Consider the following 25,298-nt stretch of genomic DNA (forward strand, 5'->3'; position numbering starts at 1 on the left):
CTACAGCATGGGGTCATGCAGTGCTACTCAACAGAATATTCCATCACACTGGGCTACCAACAAAAAAAAAAAAAGAAAAAATACCGCTATCATGATACAAGTCAGTAAGCACTCCACCCCTTAAAAGGATGTACCTTGAGTTCCTGCCGAAGAATTTTCAGATTTAGTAGTCTCTCGTCCCAAAAGTATATGGATAACACCTGGTGAGTATCCAAACATCTCTGTTGCCCCCAATGCGTGGCTACCGCCCGTCGCCTCTCCACTTTCCAGATCATTTCTGGCAAAGCCCACGATCAATAATATTTAATCGTGTTGAAATTGATGCTCGTCCGGCCAATAGTCTTCCCTTGGCTGGCAGCTTCAAACTTCAGCACTCCATCCTGGGCGCCAAAGATGACTTTGAGCGTGTACTTAAGGAGATATACTCGCCACCCATCTATATATTTTGATGGGAACTCGTTCAAGTCGGCATTGGAAAAGTTAACCTCAATCTCACCAACTACATAACAATCTGCAGTGCGGTTAGATTTAAGCCAATTGCCCCAAGGTACATGGCAGAGACAAACCTGGATTTCCCCGCTCCGGAGCATCCGTCAGGTCACAAGCATATAGGGTTACTTGACGCTTCAGGCTGTTGAACTGATAGTGCGTGCGGGCCACAGGAACCATACATGTATAGTTCTCTGAATATTTCTCGCCCTGTTTGATGAGAGTTATTAGGAACGCCTCCAAAGAAAGTAGAAATGGAGCCAGACTGCCGTGAATCACCTTGCAAATCATCCATTTCATAATTCCGCCAACCATCTTTTCACCCGTGTACACATCGATAAAAGCTTCCGATTCAGCATCTATGCCATCTCGGAACGGGAGACCCCAACGAAAGCCGTAATGTCGGCGGCACTTCTTTGTCGTGGACCGGATTCCTTCAAGTCCGCGGAGAGCAGCTCCTTGGACAATAGTCGCTTGACTGGATAGATTAGTTAGTGTGACCTTGCAACTCCTCAACTGTAGATTATCCAGTTAGGCGACACCTACGGTTTATCAGGAACGGTAACAGCAATGTCCATAGATTCGAAGGATGAACGAAATTTCCTGCGAAGATACTCCGAATCGCCGAAACCACCAACCAAGATAATCCTCTAGTCACATCAGCCCCGAGAGCTGCTGGTGGGATCTGACCAAGCAAGTGAGTGGGTGGGGTATATGGGGTATCGGACGTACGTTGATGCGATGTCCTGTTGCTTTCCGGGCATCCTGAATTTGCTCTCGTACCAAGGAGAGGATTTGTTCAACCACGGGTTCAAAAACCGACTGCAGATCCTCACTAGGGTATATATCAGTGGTCTGCCCCCTGGAGCAGTTCTAAGGGTGTTTCCCCTACCTGGATAACAGAACAATTCGCTCTTCATCATCGAAATACTCAGGCTTCGCATGGGGTGCATTCATGTTGAGCGGGAGTTCAAATATTGTTGGATCGTTAGAATGTCCAAAGTCTTTCTTGATGACCTCAAATTTATTCATGAGCTCGCTGCCTGGGCCCTTTCGCTTCATTGGCAGGTTGTCGAATGCATCGCCGAATCGGTCCGACATGAGTTGGTAGAAATTTCGGTCGACTGCGGTCGATCCGCATTTGCCTCCTAGGACATATTAGATTCAAACAAAGTTCCCATAGAAGGTATCACTGCAATGACTTGCCGACGCCTGTGCACAACTCTTCAAATCCCAGAGTAGGCAAGGTTTGGAGAACAAGATAGGTAGTCAAGTCCTGAGATGTGTGAGAGATACTTTTTCAAACCGCCTTTTCCGATGCTTACCACTGTACCGCCTCCACAGTCACAAACTAGCACACCATCACCAGGCTACATAGGCTATGGTTAGATAGTAACATGCAATCCGGACAAATGACTCACCTTGACGAATCCACCAATTCCATTGGGGGTGGTGTACTTCTTCAACGAAGTAATGGCTGCTGCCTCCGGCTCACTGATTAGGAATATGTCGTCGTTTGGCCGGGTGCCAAATCCCGCTTGTCGAGCTGCATTGAGTGTTGCATTCTTCGCCTGGTCCGACCAAATAGCTGGCACTGTGAACCAGAACTCTAGGGGAGTGGTTCGTAGCGTGTCTTCTGTGATTTGCTTACCAATCCTCTGGAGGATGTGGTGGTAGACTTCGGACAAATAATCACTTACAACATCAGTTGCGCTTTTCCCCTCAGGCAACTTGAGAATACCGATGTCGGAGGCCTTTTCAAGCCCCGGGTCATCGTATTTGGAGAGAGGAGCATTTTGATCCAGAAGCAATTTTGTCCAAGAGAATGTAGTCATGCCTGGTAGCACCTGGTATCCCCATCGCTTGGTGCTAACGCGTTGATTATCATCAGGGTATGCAATGCGGGACGGCGCTTTCACGACTGCAGTGGTGTCCCTGGAGGTACCTGGCCAGATATCGATGACTGTAATATCATCCAGGCCTTTTCCTCTTGAACTGACGTAACTTGCTCCTTCAGTTCTTTATGTTAGCTACCATCGCGAGAAAGATGTCAGGGGAAGGGACAGACCAGTAAATGTAGTCCCGTAATCCACGCCCACAATAATCTTATTAGCTGAGTTCAGTCCCAGGGAGCCGAACTTGCTCAAGATTCTTGTCTCGGTATCAGGTGCCATAGTAGTCGAGGAACATCGAAGTTGCCAGAACTCTACTTCGACTTGTGGGTCCTATTTGTACAGTACATATATACAACACATTCTTAAGGGCCCAGATTTACGCAGTAATCACCTGCTTGGGCACATTGCATTAATCACAGTATTACCCCTCTCCTGTGTCACCAAATACAGGGGGTTGAGCAATGTTGGTCAACTATTTTTAGTTAACTACCAGGCTGTTAACCAATAGTTAACAGATTTAGCCATGTAGCCGCCCCGCGAGCTTAACTAAACCTGCATGGAAGGAGTTTGTGCACACGGGAGCAGGGCGCTTAGCTAGAATTCTGAAGCTGGGGTCCAATTAACCCTGGAGTACGGAGTCGTTGTAAGTCAACTTGCTCCCACTGATGTGGAAAAGGGTTTAAAGAAACACTCCACCCCCTGGGCAAACCTGTGAAACAAGCAAAACCACCAAAAGATACCATCATTCAACAAAGCACACTATCTCCATTGCAGAATCCTGGGTCCCACCAGAGAGTAGGTTGAAAATTCGCCGCATTACGTTGAATTATCCTTGGATACTGATGGTCCATTGTCTGCTCAGGAACGACCTACTATTGGTGGCAAAGATAACGACCGAAGAGCACAGCCTGGACATAAGCCGAGCTCGACAGGTCAGCCCTCAACAAATATGGGCTTTGTTAAACGAGTGTGTACCTTTGAACCCATGGACCTTCAAGTTCCCTGGGAAATGCTAATCTATATGACAGGTTTTTTCACGATCTGAAGTGGCACGTCCCGCATCCCATCCGCGTACAGAGCCCCCAGATGGCATAGAGGCTGAGCCACCCCGCCTTGAAGATCTGCCACCAAGGCAAGATGCCGAAGGGTTAGTAGATACGGGGCAGATGCAGGACAGGCCAACACAGAAAGAGGAAAAGCTTGCTTTGGAATTAAGCCGGAAAGAGGAAGAGATCAACCAAATCAAGCAGGACCGTGCAGTGTCACGGGAAAACATTCAGGCTCATATCAACGACATGGAGCAGTACTATGTTCGGGAATTACACAAACGCGACGGGATTATCAGAGAAATGAAAATTAGTCACGCCAATCTGAGGAAGGCGCATGAAGAGCTTGGGTCCCTAGTTGTTGGGGCACAGGAAAGTGCCCTTGAATCGATGTTGAAAAAGTCCGACTGGTCTCCCAAAGAGGATCCCCAAGTACACGAGGAGTTTGATAAGTTGCAAGCGGGGCTACGGACGTGGACAAAATCCCATAACAACCTAATTCTGGCAGATTTAGACAAAGTTCCAGACACAGGGAAAGAGATGATTATGAAGCAATTGGGTGGATACTGCAATCAGACTGATTGGCAGACATTAATTACGAAAATGCCAATCCGTTCAAACAGGATTCCGGCGATACTTCTCCAATCGTTGTTGGCCAGGGATATCTTTGAATGGGTGTTCACTAATCCATTCTTTGCTTTTGTGGAGATGGGAGGGGATCGCGCTTTGGTAAAGCCAAATGAATGGATGAGCCTTTATATGGCATTGAGAGAAGGTAATTCCCTGGTAACTAGATGGAGGTAAATGCGTTCAGGTGCTAATTAATACATTGGGTACCAAGTTCATGAGGCGGAAGCTCATGTCTGGCGCTCGCAAACCCTTCGAATTCTGTCCGCAGTGACAAATCCGAACACCGAATCTCGACTTGCTAGGTGCATTCGTCTGGCGGTAGATCAAAGAGCAACCAGTTTTCTCGCCAGCCCAGCCGCACAACTGCTCCAGCACGGCCCTAATCTCGAAATCAAAGACCAGTGCAGACGGAATCTACAGGAGTTGTATCATGGGGCGGCAGAGTTGGCGTTATCATTGTGGGCGCAACGGACATATATGAAGCCCTGCAGTCAGCAAAATTTACCTGAATTCCACTTATCCAACCCACAACTGTCTGCACATCGCCTGCACCACCTTGACGAGGACGACACACGACTGGATGGGAAACCCATACTTTTGTTCGTTCAGCCGGCTGTTCTGGCATATGGTAACGAGGACGCTGAAAACTATGACTGTTCCAAAGTATGGGCCCGAGCGACAGTTATCATCGATGCGGGATCCTAGTTAGGAGTAAGCCTGCATATATTTCTTTGCGTGTTTTCGTCAACCGCGATTGCATCGATACTAGTACTGAGAATGAGGGTGGTGGACTGTGAAAGACTTAATGCGTATCAGCATTTCAACCCGTAATTACCGGGATCTCCATTCCTCCCTGCAGCCCCAGTAAATCTGTTGTAGCTTTCCTGGAGCCTTGCACTGCAGGCCCTCTGTCTATTAATTGAATTTGAAACAAGTCAAAAAACTATTGGCTCATTCGACGTTCATGCATTGGTGCGGCATAACTCGGGGTTAGTTCAAGTGGATGAGATGATTCGCCGTCCTGCCATGGGATCTTCACCAATCATGCGAATCACAACGGGAGGCTCCACACCCAGCCGCGACACCCTTGCTAGTGTGTGTCTTGCCGCTGGAGCTACTGCATCTAAAAATGGCCAACCAGTCTACTTTGAGGGGTCCGGGAATGGTGGTGGGCTTTTCAGAGCGCTACAGGTGCGAGAGGGCTGCGCCGCATTTGCGGTTGACAAGCAGCTAACGCGTATAAAATAAGAAGACTGTCGTTCTTGTCCACTTTGCTTTCATCAACTCCAAAGTTATGTTGGTTCAGATGGATACGTTGTCCCCAGAGAAAGCACGGGAGATTGTCGAGGAGATTCGGATAAATAACGGAGGTCTTAGGGAAGAAGTCCAGAGGAGCCTGCACGCGGAGGCCCTGAGATCGATCAGAAACCTACAGTCTCTGGCTGGAGCATCGATTCGGCATGTCGCAGAGGATTTGTATGATGCAGACACCCGGTTCATCTTCGAACTAGTTCAGAACGCCGAGGACAGTCGTTATAGTCATGCTAAGAGTCAAGAGGAGGAACCGTTTATCTATTTCACCTTATATCCCGATCGAATTACCGTGGACACGAATGAGGATGGCTTTACCGAGAATGATGTGCGCGCAATATGCAGTATACACAAAAGCTCAAAGCGTCAGATAGGTGGGTACATCGGACATAAAGGCATTGGGTTCAAATCGGTTTTCAAGGTGGCACACAAGGTTCATATCCAATCTGGCCCTTTTTGCTTCTCATTCACGCACCGCAAGGGGGAAAGTGGGATGGGAATGATAACCCCTTTCAGTCAAGAGCCTGAAGATCTGCCTCCAAACGTAAAAACTCGGTTTACCCTATATTTCATACATCCCGAGGATTTCCAAATTCGCGAAGGCGAGTTAAAGGAGATTCCGGACACGTTATTACTGTTTTTGCGAAGGCTGTGCAGGATCGGAGTCAAAATCGAGCCCTCCGGGTTCCGGCTCTTATTCAAACGCGAACAGACTGAGCCAAATGGGCGCATTACATTGGTCAAAGAAGCAGGCGACGTGGTGAGTAAGCGCATTTATCACGTTGAGGGAGCTGAATTCGAGAATCTTCCGGAGCATGGTGATCAATCAGCTCAGACAACAGCGGAGGTCATACTCGCTTTCCCTGTCGATGATTCCCATCGTCCCATAATTGAACCTCAACATGTCTATTCCTTCCTGCCAATGCGTCAGGAAGGGTTTAAAGTAAATTGCTCATTCTCATTAGCTCTTAGTGGACAGTTAACGGTTACTAACTGCAACAGTTCCTCATACAATCGGATTTTATCACCACAGCAAATCGTCAAGGTGTTCACCTCTGCCCCCGAAATTATGCAATCCGCGAGCGTATCAGCCTTATATTTGTACAGGCTGTTTATAACTTCTGCAAAAATGCAACCTTGAAATACGAATGGCTCCAGTATCTGCCAGGGCCATCCATTCCAGATCCTTTCTGGGCTACACTTCGTGAAATGATATTAGAAAGTCTAAGCGAATCAAAGATTCTCCTAACCCGCAACGGTGCTCTTGATTGCCCAAAATCACTTCAGCACCCCTCTTCTCGGCATTGTGATCGTCATGGTCAGCCGCTTTTGGATGATATCGCCCCTGAAGTCTACATGTCAGAGGGATACAATTGGCGCGGACATTCTGAGCTTTTAACTGAGCTCGGGGTGACCAACCTATCCTTCAAAAATATTCTGGACCGCTTAGATCCGTACCTGGTAGGGTCAACGCCTCGACTTTTCGATGTCAGTTTGGACGATGACTGGCATGCCAGGCTCGCGAGTCTTCTTCTTCGGGGTTTGAGTATGTATGGTACTCGGATTAGAGAGCGAGTTGAGGGTATGGCTCTCATTCCTAGTTCTTGCGGAGTCCTGTTGTCAGCGTCCTCGGGTGATATTCATTTCCCTGTAGATGACCAAGGACGTGCCATTCCAGATGACCTGACACTCAAAACTGTGGATGTCAAAATCTCTCAGGATACACCGCGATGGAGACTCTTTGAGGCCTTAGGAGTATCATCTTGCTCGTCACAAAAAGTTGTCAGCTCAATTCTCCGAAGGTATAACTCACCAGTCGGCGTGACGCTGAGGCATTCCGTCGATCACTTGAAATACCTCTTTTGGGTGGGTAGTCAGGAAATCCTCGACAAACGTATTTTCGTGATGGATCAGATGGAACGACGGGTGTATCGAGCCTTCGTAACGTTTGGTGTTCACATCATATGGGATGATGTCTATTTTGCTACGGATGGCGAATATGGCACCAAAAAGCTGTCGCAGAAGCTTCGACGCAGATCTAATCAGCAAAACAGCTTCCCAGATGAGATATATATCATTCATGATGCGTACTTGGGTGCCATTCCACCTAGCGCCTGCCCCCATGGTCTCACTTGGGAGAGGTGGCTACAAGTTAGGGCAGGCGTTCGTCGTGTCCCGAAGCTGTTTGATCCTTTCCAAGGCCGACTCTTCCCTCTCGGCCAGCACTTTTTGGACTATCATCCAACGACATTCATAGGGATTTTGAAGACATATTGGTCTAGTTACAACCGAGAAATGGCAAGTAACATCATCAGAGTGTTAAAAAGTATGCTGGTGCCTGGCCGATATACGCAAGAGCGATTCCCCCTTTGTCGTCAATATTATCCCTCCAACCAGCTACTAGATCTATGCTCTCGGGCAGGGGTTACTGATAACTTTGCCCACATTCTTAAAGTTCCAGCTGACCTGGTCACTGACACAAGCGATGAGTGGGAATTTCTATCCACTTTTAGAGTTGGGCTACAGCCAGATATAAGATTCTTCCGTTATATATTCTCTTCGCTCACAGCTGGCCAGACTGTAAATGCTCAGAGGATAGAAGGGTTGTTTAGGATGTATGAAGAGCTCTCGATTCGCTTCCCCACTGATGTTGACGCTATAAAACGGTACGTACTCTGATCTAAAGCACTTCCATTTCGACAATTAACGGAGACATGCAGGGAAATATTCGATAAAACCGTTGCGGTTTGTATCCCTAAGACGCGGATAGATACTGCGGAGCTTGCGCCCCTATCAAACTGTGTCTGGGAGGGAAACCAATGTCTTCGTACCTGCCACGCTCTGGCTCTTTTCCCGGAGTATACCGAGAATAGGCACATAACTTATCTCTTCCGGGATATGCTCAAGTTGCCTAGTGCTAGCCTTATCACTTATCTATATGAACTCGGGAACCGAAAGGAGGAGGGCCATGAGGACGATCTTTGCGTTATATATGATATGATCTCTCAACTGGCAATAAGTCCCAATGAACGCGGATTAGTACTGTACGCACTCACACTACTCAGGCTCTCGAAGCATGTTACGGCTAATTCATTTCATAGGGATACCATTCGTACCGATAAACTAATATATATATCTTCAGGGCAGCTTTGGGTGGGACCAGAATCCTGTGTGTGGGCTGAGGCACCCATAATTGGTGGAAAGTATGGTATCAGCGCTGCTTATTCACAGCATCAAGCCCTTTTCCAAGGTCTACTGGATATTCAAGTTCCTACAATAAATAATTATGTAGCGCAACTCAAGATGCTGGCGTCAGACGCCACCAGCCGAGCGAGTGATTTTAAAACCGCGATGTACAGTATCCATTCAATGTGTCCCAAAGCTGGAGATATTGAAGATCTTAGAGACTTGCAATTTTTACCGGTGCAAATGCCGAATGGCAACATTGAAATATTGAGGCCTGTTGATACTTTCTTTTTCTCAGACACGCTCGAGTACCAGTCTACATTTCATGGAAAAGCACCTTTGCTGAAAATTTCCCTTGAGGAACATCGAAAATTGCATCGAGTTTTGGAAGCTCTGGGCTTGGAAGACCGGTACATATCTACAATTGTGGAGGAAAGGGTTGTAGTAGAACAGATGGAACCAGAGCCGTCCCGTCAAGAAACCAGATTTTTCCAAAGAAAGGCAAAGCATCTTTACCGGTAGGTACAAACATTCAAAACCGTTTTGGGACCTGCTAACCGAAATTCTAAACAGTTGTGCTCTCCACTATAACCCAGAAATTGAAGACAACAAATTCCCCAATCTTCGTCAGCAGCTACAACGTGCGGCTGTCCATGAAAGCAGTGGATTTAAGAGAATTTTGGTTCTGCAACTGAAAGAGTTCACCGTCACAGCAGATTGTGACAATGGCTTGGTCCACATTGAGAACTACAACAACATGTTGCGCATCCATGTCCCGAGGGATCCGAATGATCGCAAACAATGCTACTTATCCCACCTCCCTAACACATTGGCGCGCTTTTTGGGGTTGAAAGACCGGGAGGCGCGCTTAACCTTTCAACTAGTCTTCCTATCTCATGGAAGCAGCATCGAAAGTCTGTTAGACTGCAATGGCATAGCTGCAGCACCGGTTGAAGACCTCCCTAGTGTCGGGTCTGACGCTTCAGATGATTCGGAGCCGTTGGCTTTATCAGGCGACACCGTCTCCGAGGATGGTGAGGTTGAAGACACACCTGTAAGGGTTCATACTCCACCATCAAGCTCAGAAACTGCTCTTGAAGTAAGCTCGATTCTGGGATCCGAGAACTTTGAACTCGGGCATAGGTCACGCCAGCCAAGCTATCAAGTTGAAACGGCTGGTGTGTTTGTTACAAGTCGTCAGGCATCAGCACGTTCGATCAGACCTTTCACCGCACCCGCCCGCCCTCTAGCTTTTCCAGATGACGGCGCTGAGCCTGTTCCTCCCGTGACCCAATTCGTGCGGTTACTCTGCGATGTCATTAGGCTAGGTCGTCAAGCGACTCTTCCACAAGCTTCTCAGGTCCCAACGAATGCGTCCAATGGTGACAGGAATACAACCACTGGATGGCCCTTTGGGGTGCGATCAGAGAATCAACTCGCGCATGACATTAAGATCGGTGCCGCAGGCGAGTTATATGTCTGTCTCACCTCAGAATCTTCTCTTGCACAACTATTAAATACATCGCTAACGACTTCTAGGTTTTCGAGCTTCTTCAAACGCTCAATCTTCCCGGCTTCGGCCGCCACAATTGGAAGAGCACTATCCGCAGAGAAGTCACTGTTCATCCAGACTACCAAGACCTTGCCCCTTGGAATGGCTCTGAAACTGCGGATCTTGTGTTTGACGATTCGAGCTCTGCGCTCACCTTGCTTCTCATCCGCGCGGGATACCTACCCCGAGACTCATGGAGAGGAGCTAGACCGACATATTATATAGAAGTCAAGACGACGACAGGGGAAAATAACACCCGGTTCTTTATGAGTAAAAGCCAATACCGAAGAGTAAGTCTGTTGCCTGCAGTATTTTGAGTGATACGAGGACTAATTTGTCAACGATGCAGATGCAAAGAATGCAGATAGAAGTTGCTGGAGAGCCAAATGACGAGATCTATATGATTTTCCGGGTCTACCATCTTGACAAGGAGAGTATAGGCGTTCAGATTTACTTAGACCCAGAGAGTCTACGACAAGAAGGACGGCTTATCTTCACGGCTGAATCCTACAGTGTTGTCCCTGGTCAGCTTTGAGTTTTGGAATATTTTCATGTTTGGATCTTGTTGTGCAGGAAATTCAACCATGCTTCTAGACTGGCAGCTGAATGTTTCTGGCAGGTATCCAGAAAGCAAGGATGAGAGTCATGAAGGCAAAAAAGAATTTTCTCTTATTTGATCTTGTACTTGTATCTAATTAAAGCAGTACAGAGACCAAATTCATAACTTTCGGCGTAAGTATTTTCCCGACCACGGTCTTCTCAAAATCTGTTTTGAGAGATGTATGATTTATCATCATTCCTACATCTTATATTTTGGATATTTTCAAGGAGATAGTTACACTCAATATATATGCCATCTTTTCCCATACGGTTCAATAAGATTGTACTGTACGAATTAGTCAAAAACACTGGACATAGCCAAGCTTCGCCCCTTGAGGATGCCAGCGCTTCAGTGGCACTTGCGAGATGACAAAACGTCTGTACTCTCTATCAAGCTTTACAAATGCTAGTGCTTAGGAAACTCCTACATGATAATATATCAATAGCAAATAGTTAGCAGAACTACATACTCCTGCTGTAGTACCTTTGGATGGCGCTTGGCCAGGTGTCATTATCAAAAAGAGTTTGTTCCGGGGTTCCAAATTAGACTTAGTGAACATCATATGAATTTGTGATTGGCTCTGAATTTTAGTAAACTTGGCAGACAATTACAGTAGTTCAAAATAGGTTAGCGTCCCGACTGGAGTGGCTGAATTAAGGTTGGGGTCTGATATCATGTGACATTAGCTCTGAAGAGCTTTGATCTTCAACTCCCAATTGCATGTTGAGCTACAATATCGATGCGAGCGCCTCACCAACATCTCCTCCATCCTGCTACACAGTATCCGTGCGACAACATGGATACTGCCATCGACTTGTCCAATGCGTCCAAGGCACTGGATCTTGAAAACATTAGATTCCAGTTAATGTGAGTCAAAATTATCCGTCAATCTCTGCCCATCGATCTATTATCAACGTTGATAGTTCTCGAAAAATTGAAAATGGGGGAGAGGGCGGGAATAAACAGAGAGAATGAATACATTGAGCAACCCAAATGGCACACATCTAACACAAATCCTGTCCCCTTCCAGCCGTCTCGAAGACACCATAACGTTCCACCTAATCGAGCGGGTTCAATTCCCCCTCAACCAACCCATCTATGTCCCTGGCGGCGTTAGAATCCCAGATTCAGACCTCAGTCTTATGGACTATCTCCTAAGAGAACAAGAGCGCCTCCAGTCACGCGTGCGCCGCTACCAGTCTCCTGACGAATATCCTTTCTTCCCAGACGCCCTCGAGGAGCCTATCCTCCAGCCCCTCAATTACCCCAAGATCCTCCACCCCAACGACGTAAACGTCAACGACATCATCAAGGCGCGATACATCAATGACATCCTGCCCAACGCCTGCCGGAAATTCGACCGCGAGGACCGTGGCGAGGCACAGGAGAACTACGGCTCGTCAGCTACGTGCGATGTCAATTGTCTGCAGGCTCTGTCAAGACGAATACACTTCGGGAAGTTTGTGGCGGAGTCGAAGTTCCGGATGGACCCTGAGAAGTTTGTGAAATTGATCAAGGCGAATGATCGCAAGGGGCTTGACGAGGCGATTACCAACGTCGCGGTGGAGAGGAAAGTGCTGGAACGGCTAAGGCTGAAGGCGAAGACATACGGGAGAGATCCTGCGGGTCCTGCAACACCCAATGGGAGCAACGAGAAGATCAATGTTGAAGCGGTTGTGGCTATGTATAAGGTAGGGTTTTTTTTTTTTTTTTTTTTCTTTTTTTTTTTTTTTGATTGGTCTTTCCTTTCATTCCCTTTCCCATTCCCATGCGATTACTTATATGGTTTGATTCTGGGAACTAAAGGAAAGAATGTGCGACAGGACAACGTGATTCCCTTGACGAAGCTCGTGGAGGTGGAGTATCTAATGCAGCGTCTGCATGGCACCGAGTGGGAGTAATCGCAAATAAATGCATGAGAGCAAAAGCAGAGCTCGAGTATGGTGCAATGACTTTTTTCGGGCAATCCACTTCTTTACGAGCAAGATAGATAATGAACTAGAGAAACACAGATTAATATGCCAAAGACAAACCATCAGATGAAAATTCTCATTTTTATACTTCTTCAAGAGGAGGGATTCAGGTACTCCTTTAGATCGGCCACAGCCGCCTCAAACCTCGCAGCTTCTATTAAAATCAAATGTCCCTTCGGACGCACCCCATAGTCATGAAATGCCCGTTTGGAATCCGACGCCCCCTCTTCTTGCTGGCGGGAATACTGGTAACCTCCATAACATAAGGCGTGTTTCTGCAACAACTCATCTTCCGCGTGGAAGTAGAATATATCGTTTCTCTCTTCTGCAGCTTTTTTCTTCTTCTTTTGTGGCCGGTCCTCCTCCTCATCTAGTTTCGATTTGACTTCTTCGTACGTCCTTGATAGGATTAGGTAATGTGTGAAGTTGTAGGGTTCGTTCGCTTCAAGGGCCCAGGCGATCTCCTCCAGAAGCATGGTGTACATTGGTGAGACGACTTCGGCGGGTATGTTGATTAGTCGTTCTGTCAATATCAGCCCGATCGCTGGTACGCTTGGTTGTGATAAGAGGTTGTCTAAGTGGGAGAGTAGGGAAGAGGAGGCGGATTTTCGTTGAAGGTAGCTTGTTAGGTCTTGTATAACTGGTACATCCTGTATCAGCCGGCAAGTACATGTACATATATCAAGTTAGCCATAGCAATGAATTAGGTAGCCAAGCGCGTTCGGGATATGTATATACCTTATGTTGCTGCAGATTCAACACAGTAAGGAATGCAAACGGATCACTTTCATTGCCATCAACCTTCACCGTCGAGCCCAAAAGTGGTTGCGACAGTATCAGATCAGTCAATGCAGAGAGGTCAAATAGTTGCGCATCGTTGTCCAGGAGCTGGCGCAGTAGATTTCGGAGACCGTGGAAATCTACTGCTGGTTGTGGATCGAACCACTCAAAATCAACGTTCACCATATCCATCTCCTATCGCAATTACCCGGGAGCATCAGTTAGCTAAAAAGTTGGTCCAATGCGATTTTCGAACGGGGGTTCAGTTGACGGGGTAAAATAAATATTACTTCATCGCTACTGCTATCGTCATTTTCGCCCAGGGCGCCGGTTGTGTTGGCCATTTCCACGTCGCCATCTTTCAATTGCTTCCGCTTGCCCATTTCAAGGTAATTATTTGTTTAGGATTTATTTTGAAAGAAATGTGCTGAGCAGGGAGATGTTGTTATATCTATGTCTGGCTCATACCAACAACGTTTCAAAAAATAAAAATCCATATGATCCAATTATACACTAAGCCGCAATTGACCTAGTGCGTCATTCGTGGACTGGTCTTAGGTAATCCTTTCGGGCCGAGCCAAGCCCCTCGTTTCATCAACATCCGGTTGCTCTACGATCATTGATACATCAACAAGTCTTGACAGAATACAGGTCTGGTTCCCTGACGCTTGAGACACTGCCAAATCTTCCAAATCCGAATTGATCGAAAAATGGCCTCTCTGATTGTATTGTCAGTCGAACTCCTGCTTAAAATTTTCAAGCCCTTAGGCCCATTGAAGACGTGCTGTATCTTGCTTGATCTTGCTTGTGTTTCTTGAGAATTTATATCAAGTTCTTGTCAGCGGGCAGATAAGTGTGAATGTGTCTAGAACTGCAATTGCGTGTGACTCAACGTGTTTTCCTTCTATATAATGTCTGGCGGCAATGCTACTATGATTATCAGACTGGCACCCACTGTCACAAGTATGACTTAACGGTCTGGTGCATTTTCAAGGCGCCCTTCAGAGACTCTACATTCAAATTGGAGTCTCGCTCTACGCCGCATCACTAATACCTGCCACTGCCAATATGTGAAACACTGTCGAACGGCAAGTGGGTGTGTATGCTGTGTATCACTGGCAGAACTTAAAGGAGCTCAAGATTACAATCATAACTTGATCCATCCATTGATTCCGCATTTTTAATTCCAGACTCCCTTCTCCAAGAAGTCCAGGTGAATTCCTCACCCGTTCCCATTTCAACAGGAGCATGTTATGAGTTGCCTGCCGTCAGCCTTATCAGTGTGCATGCAGGCAAGGACCCTTCCCCACCGATCACTTCTATCGGCCCTTCACCATGCTAGCTTATATATGAGACACCGTTCCACTGGGCTCAGGCAATGGCGTAACGTACAGTCATACGTCCATCCGGTCATTGGCAAAATCAGGTCCAGATAACATGGGAATTCGGTTACAACAGAACCTGCGAGGAATTCTTGAATCTTATTTGGGATTGTTGATTTTCTATGGCATCTGGCGTTAAAATTTATTGATTGGCAAAATTCATATCGGGTTCAGGGTGACTTGAAGAAGCTTAGTCTGGTTTAGCGACGCTGCTCTCCGATTTTTGAACTTACTGCAAGTACTGGAACTGTTCATATGGTTGACATGGAACAATAGCCAAACAGGCTTTTGATGTTTTCATATGAATTGAATCTCTAACATGAAAGCGGCATTGTCTTAATCGTGAGCAATTCCTGGTCACCAGACGAGCTCGTGGACCCGTCAACATTAGATGCTCGATGAGGTCTGTTTGTATTTTCAAACACCATGTTGAGCTTATTCAACGCATTTATGATGCAGTTGAATCTTTCTCCGGCATTGAAACTTATGGAAACTCCGTCTCAGCATCCACAATCATTAGCCAATCCTAGGGACTTAATCGCAACATACCATGCCATCATCAGCACCCACAACGACCGCGCCGTTTTTTCTGCAGCCTTTTCTTGTCTCATGTGATGCTCTTGTTGTCGCATCCGTGTTTGCTGCTCTACATCTGCTTTTAACTGATCGTAAATTGATTAGCTCAGTCGCCCCAAGGCCGGTAGCTTCATGTTACTCCACAAGCCTATACGCCTCCAATCTATGAGTGATATCTCAATTGTCGGACACTATCGGATCAGAAGTGAAAGGAAGATTTTCAGTGGTTAAGCCCAAGACCGTGGAAAGAAGGTAGATTTCTTCTCCATACCAGCAAATTGAGACCATTTTCAAATATCAATCTCTCATATCCTCGTATGGCTGCTCGTCAAACAGAACCTATCTAGGTAACTGCCATAGCCGTTCCCCAGATGTATTTTCGCTGGGCAACGTTGCTTTCCAAGGTTATGTTATAAACCCACGTGATTGGCCAAACTGTGAGAGGGTTGAACCTTAGTTGGTTGTTTATCTATCTAGTGGCGAGCTAATATATGTGTGTGGGTCACGTGGGATAGGGCTTGTGTAGTAGCTCCAACACAAACTTCCGGGAGAGATGATATCATCAACCCAGACAATGGAGGATATCCCCTTCCTACACCTGACCTTGAACAGGTTATATTGTCGACACTAAAACATCTTTGGGGGTATTCTGCCTCGAAGGGAAAATAAGAACAAGAAAAAGAAAGGGAAAAAAATACGAAAACGAAAAATCTGCCCAGCCCCAAAATACCATCGTTGTGATCCTTGCATCAGGAGCTCTGAATCGAACCTACCCCAGCCGGCTACAAAGATACTAATAAAAAAAACAAAAATAAAACAATGACCGGGAACTCCTCCAAGGTCGGCACCCGCGGACTTTACGCGATCGGGGACCAGACGAATTCTCCTCGGTCCGAAGCCATGGAAGCGAAGCGAAACAGAGACCACCCTCCTCTATCCAGCCGCAGAGGTAGTCGGCATTTGAAAGAACAGTACTTGGCCAAGAATGGCTCGACGCTCACGGACGAAGACTTAGCTAAGCTTGACCCTACTGCTCCAGTGAGCCTTTTTTTTTTCCCTCGTTCAATCCTTAGAGTCTCCTTTGGGAGTTGCGAGGTTGAATCTGGGAAAGCGGGGGAAATGGTGAGGGACGCGGCTTGATGTGGAAAATCCCTTTCGAGGCTATGATGTGTTACTATAAGGCGTATAATCCTACGTATAGATGTTCAACCCATATTTCTTAAACTCTATCCACCATCCACTGACAACATAATTTCAATTCCTAGGCGAAGATGCACGGCCATAAGCCGTCTCGCGGTGCAATAATCGATGCCGAGCTTCGTGCTGAGGACGAGGAGCGTCTGCGTCAAAAAGGTTACAAGTAAAGCTCGTTCTCGAGACGCGTTACTTTGGGTGACGACTCTTGTTGCTCACGCTGGGACAGAAATGGTGGCTGGCTGGCTAAGTGTGGGACCAGGTGGAAAATAGCATCTTCCGCGTGTTGGGATTTCCCCTTATCTATTGTTTCCGGGGATTACGAACGCAAGCGGATGGTGTATGGTTGTTTCTAAATTGCATTGAGGCTTTGATGTTTACCGAGATGTTTTATGTATATGAACATGGTATCAACTTTATCATCCACAAGCACATTTGCCACAGTTGAACAATACATACCATGCATACAGAGCTGAGAAGGAAAGTCCTTGCCACTAGAACTTTCTGTGGTAAATTTTCTACCTAGCTTTACCAGAATTTGTTTGGGACCCAGGATTGACGTTTCCATTTGACTGTCTTCTGCTCCACACTCTGTATAGTCACATAATTTTAAAAATTCAGTGCCTCAGATACATCGATCGGAAATGTCTTCAGAGTACATAATCCACGTCCATTCCTTATAGATGTAAAGAAGAAGACGACGAAGAAGAGTTAGTCCAGTAAAGTCGTAGGTATGATTTACAAGATATTTTTCCAATCTGCCCGCAGAACTTCGCCCTGTGTGATCTTGAACTTCGATTCTCGCCCCACATACAGAGTGTGGAGAAGAGGAGCCAAAAAAAATGTATGGTTCCCCCCATTTATGGTCAGGTCATTGTTTGGATGAGCGAATGAACAATACATATCTCCATTAACCACCGCCTATGATGGACATGCATAGATGAAGGCGAAGTCGGGAAAATTCTATTTTTTCTTCTTCCTCCCCTCCTCTTGATGGTGACGAAGTATAATACTCTAACTATGGAGGGTAAGGTAAGTGTTCGAGTTTATCTCCAGGACCTCCTACTGAATTTTCACTGATGCATTTTTTGATTTCCGTTGGCAAATCGAAAGCTATCTAGATATCTACACATATAACTACAGTACATTAATATCCACACAAACCACATCTAGGCGTTCAGCATCGATCCCACTCCAGGACCGTTTGTCCTTGAATACAACTCACCCAGAGTTCTCAGATTGACTAGAGGCTAGGTCTCATATACATTCCATACGGTGGAGTTTGCTGCCCATGGGGCCCTTACAAAATCTCCAATAGTTACGGAGCTACCTCCAAGAAGATAGCCAAACAGCTCCCCTGCATACAAAATCGTTAGCTTACCTTTCTCCCTTTTTGGAAAAAGAAGGGAAAAAAAACTTCGAAATGGTAAAAGTAAAAAATAAAGACAGTCTTTTGTCTCTCAAAGGCAGCATTTCAGTAAGTAAAAGTTTTAGGACGTTTAACTGTTATTCCTTACCGGTGTCAAAACCTCGAAAGGAGAAGAAAGCTGTGCATCTTGGAAGACTGCTGCATTCACCCTGCAGATAAGATACCCAAGTGGAGGCATGGGTTCCATTATCTGGTTCTTCATACCCTGCGAGGACGCGGCTGGGGAACAAACCAGGACCTCCCACCCAATTCTGGGGATCCTCCAACATCAGCTCAACATAGTGCTTCCCAGAGACAACCCCAGCCCAGGTGAGAAGGGCGACTGCCAGCGCTGTTGGCTTCATTTAAACTTTTCTTTCCTTTTCCGTTTTGCTTTCTCTAGCCATGGGTTGATTTTCCTGGAGGGGGAAGATGAGCGGGGGGTAGGAGAAGGGATGGAGGGAAACATCCTGGGGAATTCAGCGCCTTTTTGTATCGAGAAACAATAGCTGATGCCTCCTTGTCCCGGAGTACAGGAGAAACTAGCAGGAAGGCAAACTGACAAATCAAGGGTGGAGAGATCCTGCATTTCGCATTTCGCATTTCGCAGGAAGTAAAGCAAGTCGATGCTTTGCAGGAATAAAGTATCAATCAATAAATGGAAAACAATTAGTTCGGGCTTCCGGGGCGGAAGAGTTCCAAGTTCCATCGATGGAATCTTCAATCGTCCCAAAGACCATGCATTGGTTCATCGTGGTTGGTGCGGAATTTGATTTGGTTCAACCATTTCTGGGCCCGCGATCCGCGATTCCCTCTTGGCATCTGGTTGAATGTTGATGAGAAGATTGTCTCATGGCTTCATCAGATATAGTCTATTTATTGCTATGGCTGGCGATGAAGTTGGGGATCTGTCGAGGAACAGAAATAGAAACTGTGAGAATGCATTCTCAGAAAGAAATTGTGCCCAGCCAGCATTTGCATGAAGATAGTTAACTAACTACCGGTAGCTCACCAACTAGCAGAATACGGGATGATAAGGTTTCCAAGGAGAGGGAAAAGGGACTAAACTCAATCTATAAGTTACCGACTTCGAACCACGTTGATCTAGGCCACCGGGGCAAGGAAGCTCAGTGACCACCAGCGCTTACTGGGCGGAGAGCCATCCAATCCAGTCCCTCTAGCCACGTTGAAGGGTAAGCAGATGCCATGGGGCAGGAAATTTGGACCGAATACAGGGCTTCCAGAGTATTATGGGTGGGGATGTTCTGACCAATAACATATCATACAACTTAGTATGGTTTATTATTCGTTGTGACTTTCGTTTACATTCCCCACATGCAACTCACCTTGAACCTCCCCCCATTATTGAGCGAACTTTTGCACCCCCAGAAGCGCGGACCTTAGCCCTGTCAATTACGCGAGGGTCCTCGCCCATTCATTCAGACAGGTGTGCCAACCGAATCCGGTTTTTCGTTTGACACAAGCGCAGAGGAGAGGGGGAAGAGGGGGGTTGTTTACCGACTTTGCTTGCGCTGCATATGCAAGTTCATTTCTCTCCTCCCCGTTACTGAATAATAGTGACCTGGACTGAGGTGCTCTGTCAGAGGTTCTCACCGCTATGCAATGCATGCCTTTGTCTGGGTTCCAAGAAGTTCCTCGCTCCCTAGCTCTCTGAAATGCTAGACCGCCAGCAGCAGTTGGGAATATGTATAATCCTGGTCGGATAACCCGAATGTTCCGCCGACTCTCGCTTCTCACAGCGCCACTGATTCTTCTCCTTCGGCGGCGGCCCGTAGTTGCCGAATGCCTTTGATTGTGGGGGTGGGGGAGCGTGCCGGATGGCTTCCGCGAGCGAGAGTGACATCCCATAACTCGTAAAAAGGTCATACTGCGTGCAGTTGCACGCCAAGCATGCGCAATGCCTAACTGAGATCAGTGACCGCGTAAAGTGCGCAGGACCCATGATTGTTACTGGCTAATCTCCGACCTTCAGGATGCCAGGATATGATTGAATGTTGCGTTAGCAAACAAGCGCTAAAACCGGGGCGAAGTTGTCGAACCCAGGAGATATATAGTGCTACCTCTGCGGCCAGGGTTGCGCAACAGAACCCATGAGCTATCGGCCTAACAACCATCTTGGGACTCTAGAATCATAGTGTGCTCAAGTTGGTATGTTGCTGGTGTCTTAATTTAAGCTAGTTAAATTTCCGCTGATCATTGATTTTTCTTTTAAAGCAGACGCATTAGAGGAGCGGCAATCATCCACTTAACTTTGCTTGACCGTTTAACTTCGCATCTCACATTCATTGTGCGGTGTCTAAGCGCGTCGCCTCCGAGCCAGTCTTCGAGATGTTCAAGGAAAAGGAAGCGGAGGTCAATGTGACGTCTGACACCGAAGAAAACGAAGTCTTTAAAAAGACAACGGACGGTGTCAACTTCCGGAACGTCGGATGGTTCAAGGCTTGCATCATCTTCACGAAGGTCATATTTGCAACTGGTGTTTTATCAATTCCGTCTGCTCTCTACTCGCTGGGGGCGGTGGGCGGAGCAATCAGCATTGTAGCATGGGGCGCCTTCAACACATACTGTTTTGTGATTCTTGGGGGTTTTCGTGAGAGACATCCCGGATGTCACTCAATCGCCGATATGGTATTGGTCACTGGTGGCCCTATTGCGAAAGAAATCACTGGCATCCTGTTTATCATTGCCTATGTTCTCTGTGCGGGCACTGGAATCATTGGCGTGGCTACGGGTCTAAATGCACTCTCCCACCATGGAGCTTGTACCGTGTGGTGGTCCTTTCTTGCCGCAGTGGTGATCGTTCTTACGGCGTCAGTCCGGAAACTCGAACACGTTGGGTGGCTCACATACGCCGGGTTTTCTTCGATTTATATTGCAGTTTTCATAGTCGTGGTTGGAGTCACCCAGCTTTCCCGACCGGCTGCGGCCCCTCAAACTGGGCCGTATGACTTGGGATATCACGCCTTTAACAACCCTGGGTACGCCGCCGGTATGGTTGCATCTAGCACTATCTTCGTCTCCTCCGCAGGCACAAGTGCTTTTCTGCCCATCATTTCGGAGATGCGCAACCCGAGGGACTACAAAAAGGCTCTTTACCTTTGCATGGGCGGCGTTACTGCCTCATATCTCTGTTTTAGTGTGGTAGTCTATCGTTGGTGCGGAAAATGGGTTGCTAATCCTTCATTGGGCGTAAGTGCTTCATCCACCTGCCTCATACTAGGGGCAGAAGAAGAAGAAGAAGAAGAAGAAGAAGAAAGTAATTGACCGTTTTTACAGAGCGCAGGACAAACAGTCAAAATGATCTCGTACGGCATTGCATTGATAGGACTTGTTGTGAGCGGTTGCCTCTATTTGCATGTAGGTTTTTTTTCCCCTCCTCTCACAGTTCCTATTTTTGATATATGCCTAACCGCTTCTCCCTAGATCGCCGCAAAGTATCTCTTTGTCCGACTGCTTCGAAACACCCAACACTTGCAAGCCAACACATTTGTCCATTGGTCGACATGGTTCGGCTGCACGATTGTCCTTGGTACCCTTTCGTTTATCATTGCAGAGGCCATTCCGATCTTCAACTACTTGGTCGCCCTACTGGGCTCACTCTGTTTCGCACCCCTGGCCATGATCATTCCTGGTTGGCTGTGGCTTTTCGATCACGGTGACTACAGAAAGGGCACTATTCGCCAGAAGACCATTTACTTGCTCCACGTTGGCCTGATTCTCCTAGGCCTTTTCTTTTTTATCGGGGCGACGTACGGGGTTATTTTGCAAATTATTGACGCATATGCGTCGGGACTCATTGGTACGTCTGCGTCAAGTTGTCCGGCTTTTTTATTTCAAGATCGAGGGAACAGAAGCTGACGAGCTATTGATTTTAGGATCTGCGTTTTCTTGTGCCGACAACTCCAATTCGTCCTAGACTGGGTATGGGATTGTTGCTGGGAGGGTGTTTTCACCGTCCGTCTAGTGTATATGGTAGACGGGATGGGATTATCGTAATTGGCAATTAATTTGAACAATATGAAGCAATTTTAGTAATAATTGAGTGACAAAAATTTCCATCGCCCTTTGTGCCGTGGTTAGAAAATAGAAAATTAAATTTCCTTCCCCTGGCATACTGAGCATCAAAATATTAGGCCACTAGGGCAAAAGAGCTCAATCGCCACCAGCGCCATGGTGTGGTCTAGAGGGGACGAATCACCCAATCCAACCCCTCCAACACAAAATGACCGGGCAGAGTTAGTTAGTTGCACGTGGGAATTTTCAACCACAGCAAATGCCGAGCACCAAAATGGTTAGAGCTGCATTTATTTGTTCACTTAATATCTCCATACAAGGACTCGGGTACATAAATTGGCCAAGTCGCCAACATTATCGCAAAAATAGCAAAACACCAGAGCTGTATCCACCGGCTCAGTAATAATCACCGAGAATGCTAGAGAGCAATAAACCAAATACGCCTTGCATTATCGTTCACCGATGTTTCTTTAAATTGGCTCAACTATACGCAGCAGACTTGTTGTCTTCAGGGAGTCGGCTCATATCTATCATTGTATATAATCCATTAAAAAAATAAAAATAACAATAGAAAAAAAATAATCCCTAATATTTTTCCCTTTCGCCTGTAACCACAACATGAACACTTTTGTGGATTCCGCCATGATTCATTGTATTCTCTCGAGAACAGTTGCTCGCGCCCGAGTCTTCAACAGCTGACTGCGTTGTGGCCGCTTCTACGGTGCAGATTAACTCTGCTTGATCTGGCGATAGATTCGGATAATCGCGATTTCGGGGGGGGAATTTCGCATTCGCTGAGATTTTCTGCCAGCTGGAGAGTTCGTAACTTTGGGCGGGGCTCTGGTGGACTTCGCTTGAGCTCTTCTTGCGATAGGTATAAAAGGAGCTTATGACTGGCAAACAGGCACAGATCAAGCCAATGCCAGCCTCCGCGTTGCTGAATCAAACATCATTAGTAAGTAAATGTAAAAAGAATAAGATTCGAGGATAAGGCAGATCCGATAAAATATTTCCCCTCCCCTAAAATAATGCTTACCCAGTGAGCACGATTCGAATAAAGACGATAGTGAAATTGGGTGAAGCGCCTTGCTCAACCATTATGACAAGCCTCCAAACGCTGAACGCGGTGGCAACACCTCCGGCTCCCAAGATGCCAATAACCCGCAGTTTCTTGGTTTTTCTAATGTGAAGGCTCCACGTCAACGGCAATGGTAGGACGAGAATTGCGAAGTCGCTGACCATACTGATGACCGCGTCTGCAGTAATCAAGTTTTGTTGGTTTAAGCATTTGGCTCCGCTTGCGGCACCTTCCCAGTAGCCCGAGATGGGTATACAAAAGAAAATCTTCAAAAAGATAGCTGGAATATAATATAACAGGAGTACTCCCAAGATTATGTAGACGCCGAGAACCTTCTTGCGATCTGGATTGAAGATTCGGATGACGATGGCTAGCAGTGCCACCTTCACAGAGAATGCCATTGGAACGTAGAGAATCGTGACAGCATATGAGATCTGGGAGAGGCGAAAGTCAGTTTTCCTCGATATCTAAGCTGCGGGCTTCACGAAAATGATCAAGACACAAGGGAGGTTGCGTGTGAGCATCTCACCTTGAGGAATTCCCGTTGCTCGGGTTGAGGGACATCCCAGGCGTGGTATCCACCGCCATGATATGAAACTTTAACTGATAATTAGACCTGTTCTTGAATAGGTGCAGGTGAATGGAGTTACTTACGAAGTGCCACACAACTGCAGTATCCCATGAAGAATAGCTGACAATAAGGTCAGTGATGGTGGTGATGGAATGGAAAGAATCCTCGTGACATACCCATGAAATGGTAGTAGCATCTGTAGAAGAAAAGTAAGTCAAGATGCCTCGCTTCTTCAAGGGAGATTCCATACTCACAATCCTCAATGTCAAACCTGGAGTAGCGGTAATATTTGATGATGAGACGAGTCGCGACAAAGATTGTGACAACTGCTATAGTCAAGTACTGCGTCACAAGGTTTACTGTTCGTAAAACATCTGTTGGGTGGTCAAAATTTGAGGTCACTCCTGGCGGCGGTGGAATAATGGGAGTGATGGCAGCCATCACCGCACAGTCTCTGGGAGGCTGGAAAGGTGAATGTATTCTGGGACTGTATGCGCAGAGCCAAAAGGCATGACACCGATATATAGATATATGAATATGAGCTGTAGAATTTAGGTGAGGCAAGCATCTGCTCTCACGCAGCAAGGAAGGTGGCAGAAAGGGGAATAGACATTCTCATGTCAATAATAAGCGCCACACTTGTCTGTCCAGTATCTCGAACAAGGGGATTGTCACTAAAGCAAAGTTTATGAGGGAAACTTTTGAACGATGTGGCGCTTGATGAGTAGGAAGATCATTCGGTGTTGAGCGCGGAGGAAAGAGCATTGGCACAATTTCGCGGGCTTTTGATAAGGATGATTGAAAGTGTCCGCGGGATTTTGCAACATTCTGGAAAAAGGAAAAAGGACAGAGCATTAGCGTTCCAGAGTTTCCGCTGCTCACGAGGTCCCAAGTGCTTGGGATGAGTGCTCAAAATTACCTGGAAGTGAAAGCTCAAACACAGTTTCATTCACGAAGTAATGTGGGAGGGAACAGGGTATTTCGGCCCTAGAACCTATCACAAGGTCAACTGGCCTGCTCGCCTTTTAACCCAGGTTACGGGGGAGAACAAATAAGGCTCATTGGCCGTATTCTCGGCTTGTAGCATGTCAATCCTTGCACGGATGAGCTTCTGAGCCAGTGAGGTGCGGCTGACAGCAGGAGACTGGGCCCAGAAAGCCTCCAGCCAGGAAAGGAACTCATTCTTTTTTTTGATCAACGCCAAGCTTGTGTCGTACCTTGATTTGATTCATCATACGGTTGATCGCCCGGTTGAAGATATACGAAGAGTCTTGCCTCTGTTTGAGAGGAGGAGAGATCAGAGGCAAACTTTGGCGCGTGGCCTCGAACGAGCACATTACCGAATTCAGAATGTGTAGAATTCAAGCGTAAGCCACCGACTTCAATTCTCCCTGGAGTTCAGCGGAGGACATTGTATGCAGTTGAGAGCAATTATGATCAGTCTTTGGGTGTGGTTTGAATCCGAAACCATTCGGCGGGGATATCTCCTCCCACGGGTTTCATGCTTGTCCCATACATCTCTTCTGATAATTGGTGACCTACGAGGGCAGTGTGTCCAGCATGGTGGCAGCACCCTTAAGATGTGAGGATC

The 25,298-nt window shown here is 46.8% G+C and overlaps 10 protein-coding genes across 10 annotated transcripts; 5 read left to right on the forward strand and 5 right to left on the reverse strand.

Moving 5' to 3' along the window:
- Positions 1 to 293: 293 nt before the first annotated feature.
- On the reverse strand, positions 294 to 2,663 carry HCBG_06297 (uncharacterized protein; the record flags this gene model as incomplete). The annotated part of the gene is made up of 9 exons (XM_045433346.1): positions 294 to 511; positions 567 to 967; positions 1,036 to 1,139; positions 1,222 to 1,324; positions 1,382 to 1,637; positions 1,692 to 1,713; positions 1,815 to 1,859; positions 1,911 to 2,500; positions 2,558 to 2,663. The coding sequence occupies 9 exons, from the start codon at positions 2,661 to 2,663 to the stop codon at positions 294 to 296; spliced, it is 1,845 nt and encodes a 614-aa protein (XP_045285659.1).
- Positions 2,664 to 3,333: 670 nt separating this feature from the next.
- On the forward strand, positions 3,334 to 4,765 carry HCBG_06298 (uncharacterized protein; the record flags this gene model as incomplete). The annotated part of the gene is made up of 3 exons (XM_045433347.1): positions 3,334 to 3,351; positions 3,413 to 4,205; positions 4,272 to 4,765. 3 exons carry the CDS (start codon positions 3,334 to 3,336, stop codon positions 4,763 to 4,765), a joined length of 1,305 nt encoding a protein of 434 aa, XP_045285660.1.
- A 321-nt stretch (positions 4,766 to 5,086) lies between these two features.
- Positions 5,087 to 10,644, forward strand: HCBG_06299 (uncharacterized protein; the record flags this gene model as incomplete). Its single annotated transcript, XM_045433348.1, has 7 exons — positions 5,087 to 5,251; positions 5,313 to 6,314; positions 6,374 to 8,037; positions 8,092 to 8,410; positions 8,519 to 9,075; positions 9,131 to 9,974; positions 10,459 to 10,644. The coding sequence occupies 7 exons, from the start codon at positions 5,087 to 5,089 to the stop codon at positions 10,642 to 10,644; spliced, it is 4,737 nt and encodes a 1,578-aa protein (XP_045285661.1).
- Positions 10,645 to 11,506: 862 nt separating this feature from the next.
- Positions 11,507 to 12,752, forward strand: HCBG_06300 (chorismate mutase; the record flags this gene model as incomplete). The annotated part of the gene is made up of 3 exons (XM_045433349.1): positions 11,507 to 11,577; positions 11,741 to 12,401; positions 12,534 to 12,752. The coding sequence occupies 3 exons, from the start codon at positions 11,507 to 11,509 to the stop codon at positions 12,609 to 12,611; spliced, it is 810 nt and encodes a 269-aa protein (XP_045285662.1).
- Positions 12,753 to 12,775: 23 nt separating this feature from the next.
- HCBG_06301 (protein-transporting protein BCP1) lies at positions 12,776 to 13,846 on the reverse strand (the record flags this gene model as incomplete). Its single annotated transcript, XM_045433350.1, has 3 exons — positions 12,776 to 13,333; positions 13,422 to 13,658; positions 13,754 to 13,846. The coding sequence occupies 3 exons, from the start codon at positions 13,844 to 13,846 to the stop codon at positions 12,776 to 12,778; spliced, it is 888 nt and encodes a 295-aa protein (XP_045285663.1).
- Positions 13,847 to 16,240: 2,394 nt separating this feature from the next.
- HCBG_06302 (uncharacterized protein) lies at positions 16,241 to 16,785 on the forward strand (the record flags this gene model as incomplete). The annotated part of the gene is made up of 2 exons (XM_045433351.1): positions 16,241 to 16,459; positions 16,687 to 16,785. The coding sequence occupies 2 exons, from the start codon at positions 16,241 to 16,243 to the stop codon at positions 16,783 to 16,785; spliced, it is 318 nt and encodes a 105-aa protein (XP_045285664.1).
- A 1,080-nt stretch (positions 16,786 to 17,865) lies between these two features.
- Positions 17,866 to 18,388, reverse strand: HCBG_06303 (uncharacterized protein; the record flags this gene model as incomplete). The annotated part of the gene is made up of 2 exons (XM_045433352.1): positions 17,866 to 17,972; positions 18,133 to 18,388. The coding sequence occupies 2 exons, from the start codon at positions 18,386 to 18,388 to the stop codon at positions 17,866 to 17,868; spliced, it is 363 nt and encodes a 120-aa protein (XP_045285665.1).
- A 1,298-nt stretch (positions 18,389 to 19,686) lies between these two features.
- HCBG_06304 (uncharacterized protein) lies at positions 19,687 to 19,986 on the reverse strand (the record flags this gene model as incomplete). The annotated part of the gene is made up of 1 exon (XM_045433353.1): positions 19,687 to 19,986. One exon carries the CDS (start codon positions 19,984 to 19,986, stop codon positions 19,687 to 19,689), a length of 300 nt encoding a protein of 99 aa, XP_045285666.1.
- Positions 19,987 to 20,372: 386 nt separating this feature from the next.
- HCBG_06305 (uncharacterized protein) lies at positions 20,373 to 22,640 on the forward strand (the record flags this gene model as incomplete). The annotated part of the gene is made up of 4 exons (XM_045433354.1): positions 20,373 to 21,233; positions 21,321 to 21,401; positions 21,468 to 21,843; positions 21,920 to 22,640. The coding sequence occupies 4 exons, from the start codon at positions 20,373 to 20,375 to the stop codon at positions 21,958 to 21,960; spliced, it is 1,359 nt and encodes a 452-aa protein (XP_045285667.1).
- Positions 22,641 to 22,643: 3 nt separating this feature from the next.
- On the reverse strand, positions 22,644 to 24,148 carry HCBG_06306 (uncharacterized protein; the record flags this gene model as incomplete). Its single annotated transcript, XM_045433355.1, has 4 exons — positions 22,644 to 22,995; positions 23,095 to 23,570; positions 23,666 to 23,739; positions 23,962 to 24,148. The coding sequence occupies 4 exons, from the start codon at positions 24,146 to 24,148 to the stop codon at positions 22,644 to 22,646; spliced, it is 1,089 nt and encodes a 362-aa protein (XP_045285668.1).
- Between the last annotated feature and the right edge of the window lie 1,150 nt (positions 24,149 to 25,298).

This window comes from Histoplasma capsulatum (assembly GCF_000150115.1).
Source record: "Histoplasma capsulatum G186AR genomic scaffold supercont2.9, whole genome shotgun sequence".
Taxonomy (NCBI): domain Eukaryota; kingdom Fungi; phylum Ascomycota; class Eurotiomycetes; order Onygenales; family Ajellomycetaceae; genus Histoplasma; species Histoplasma capsulatum.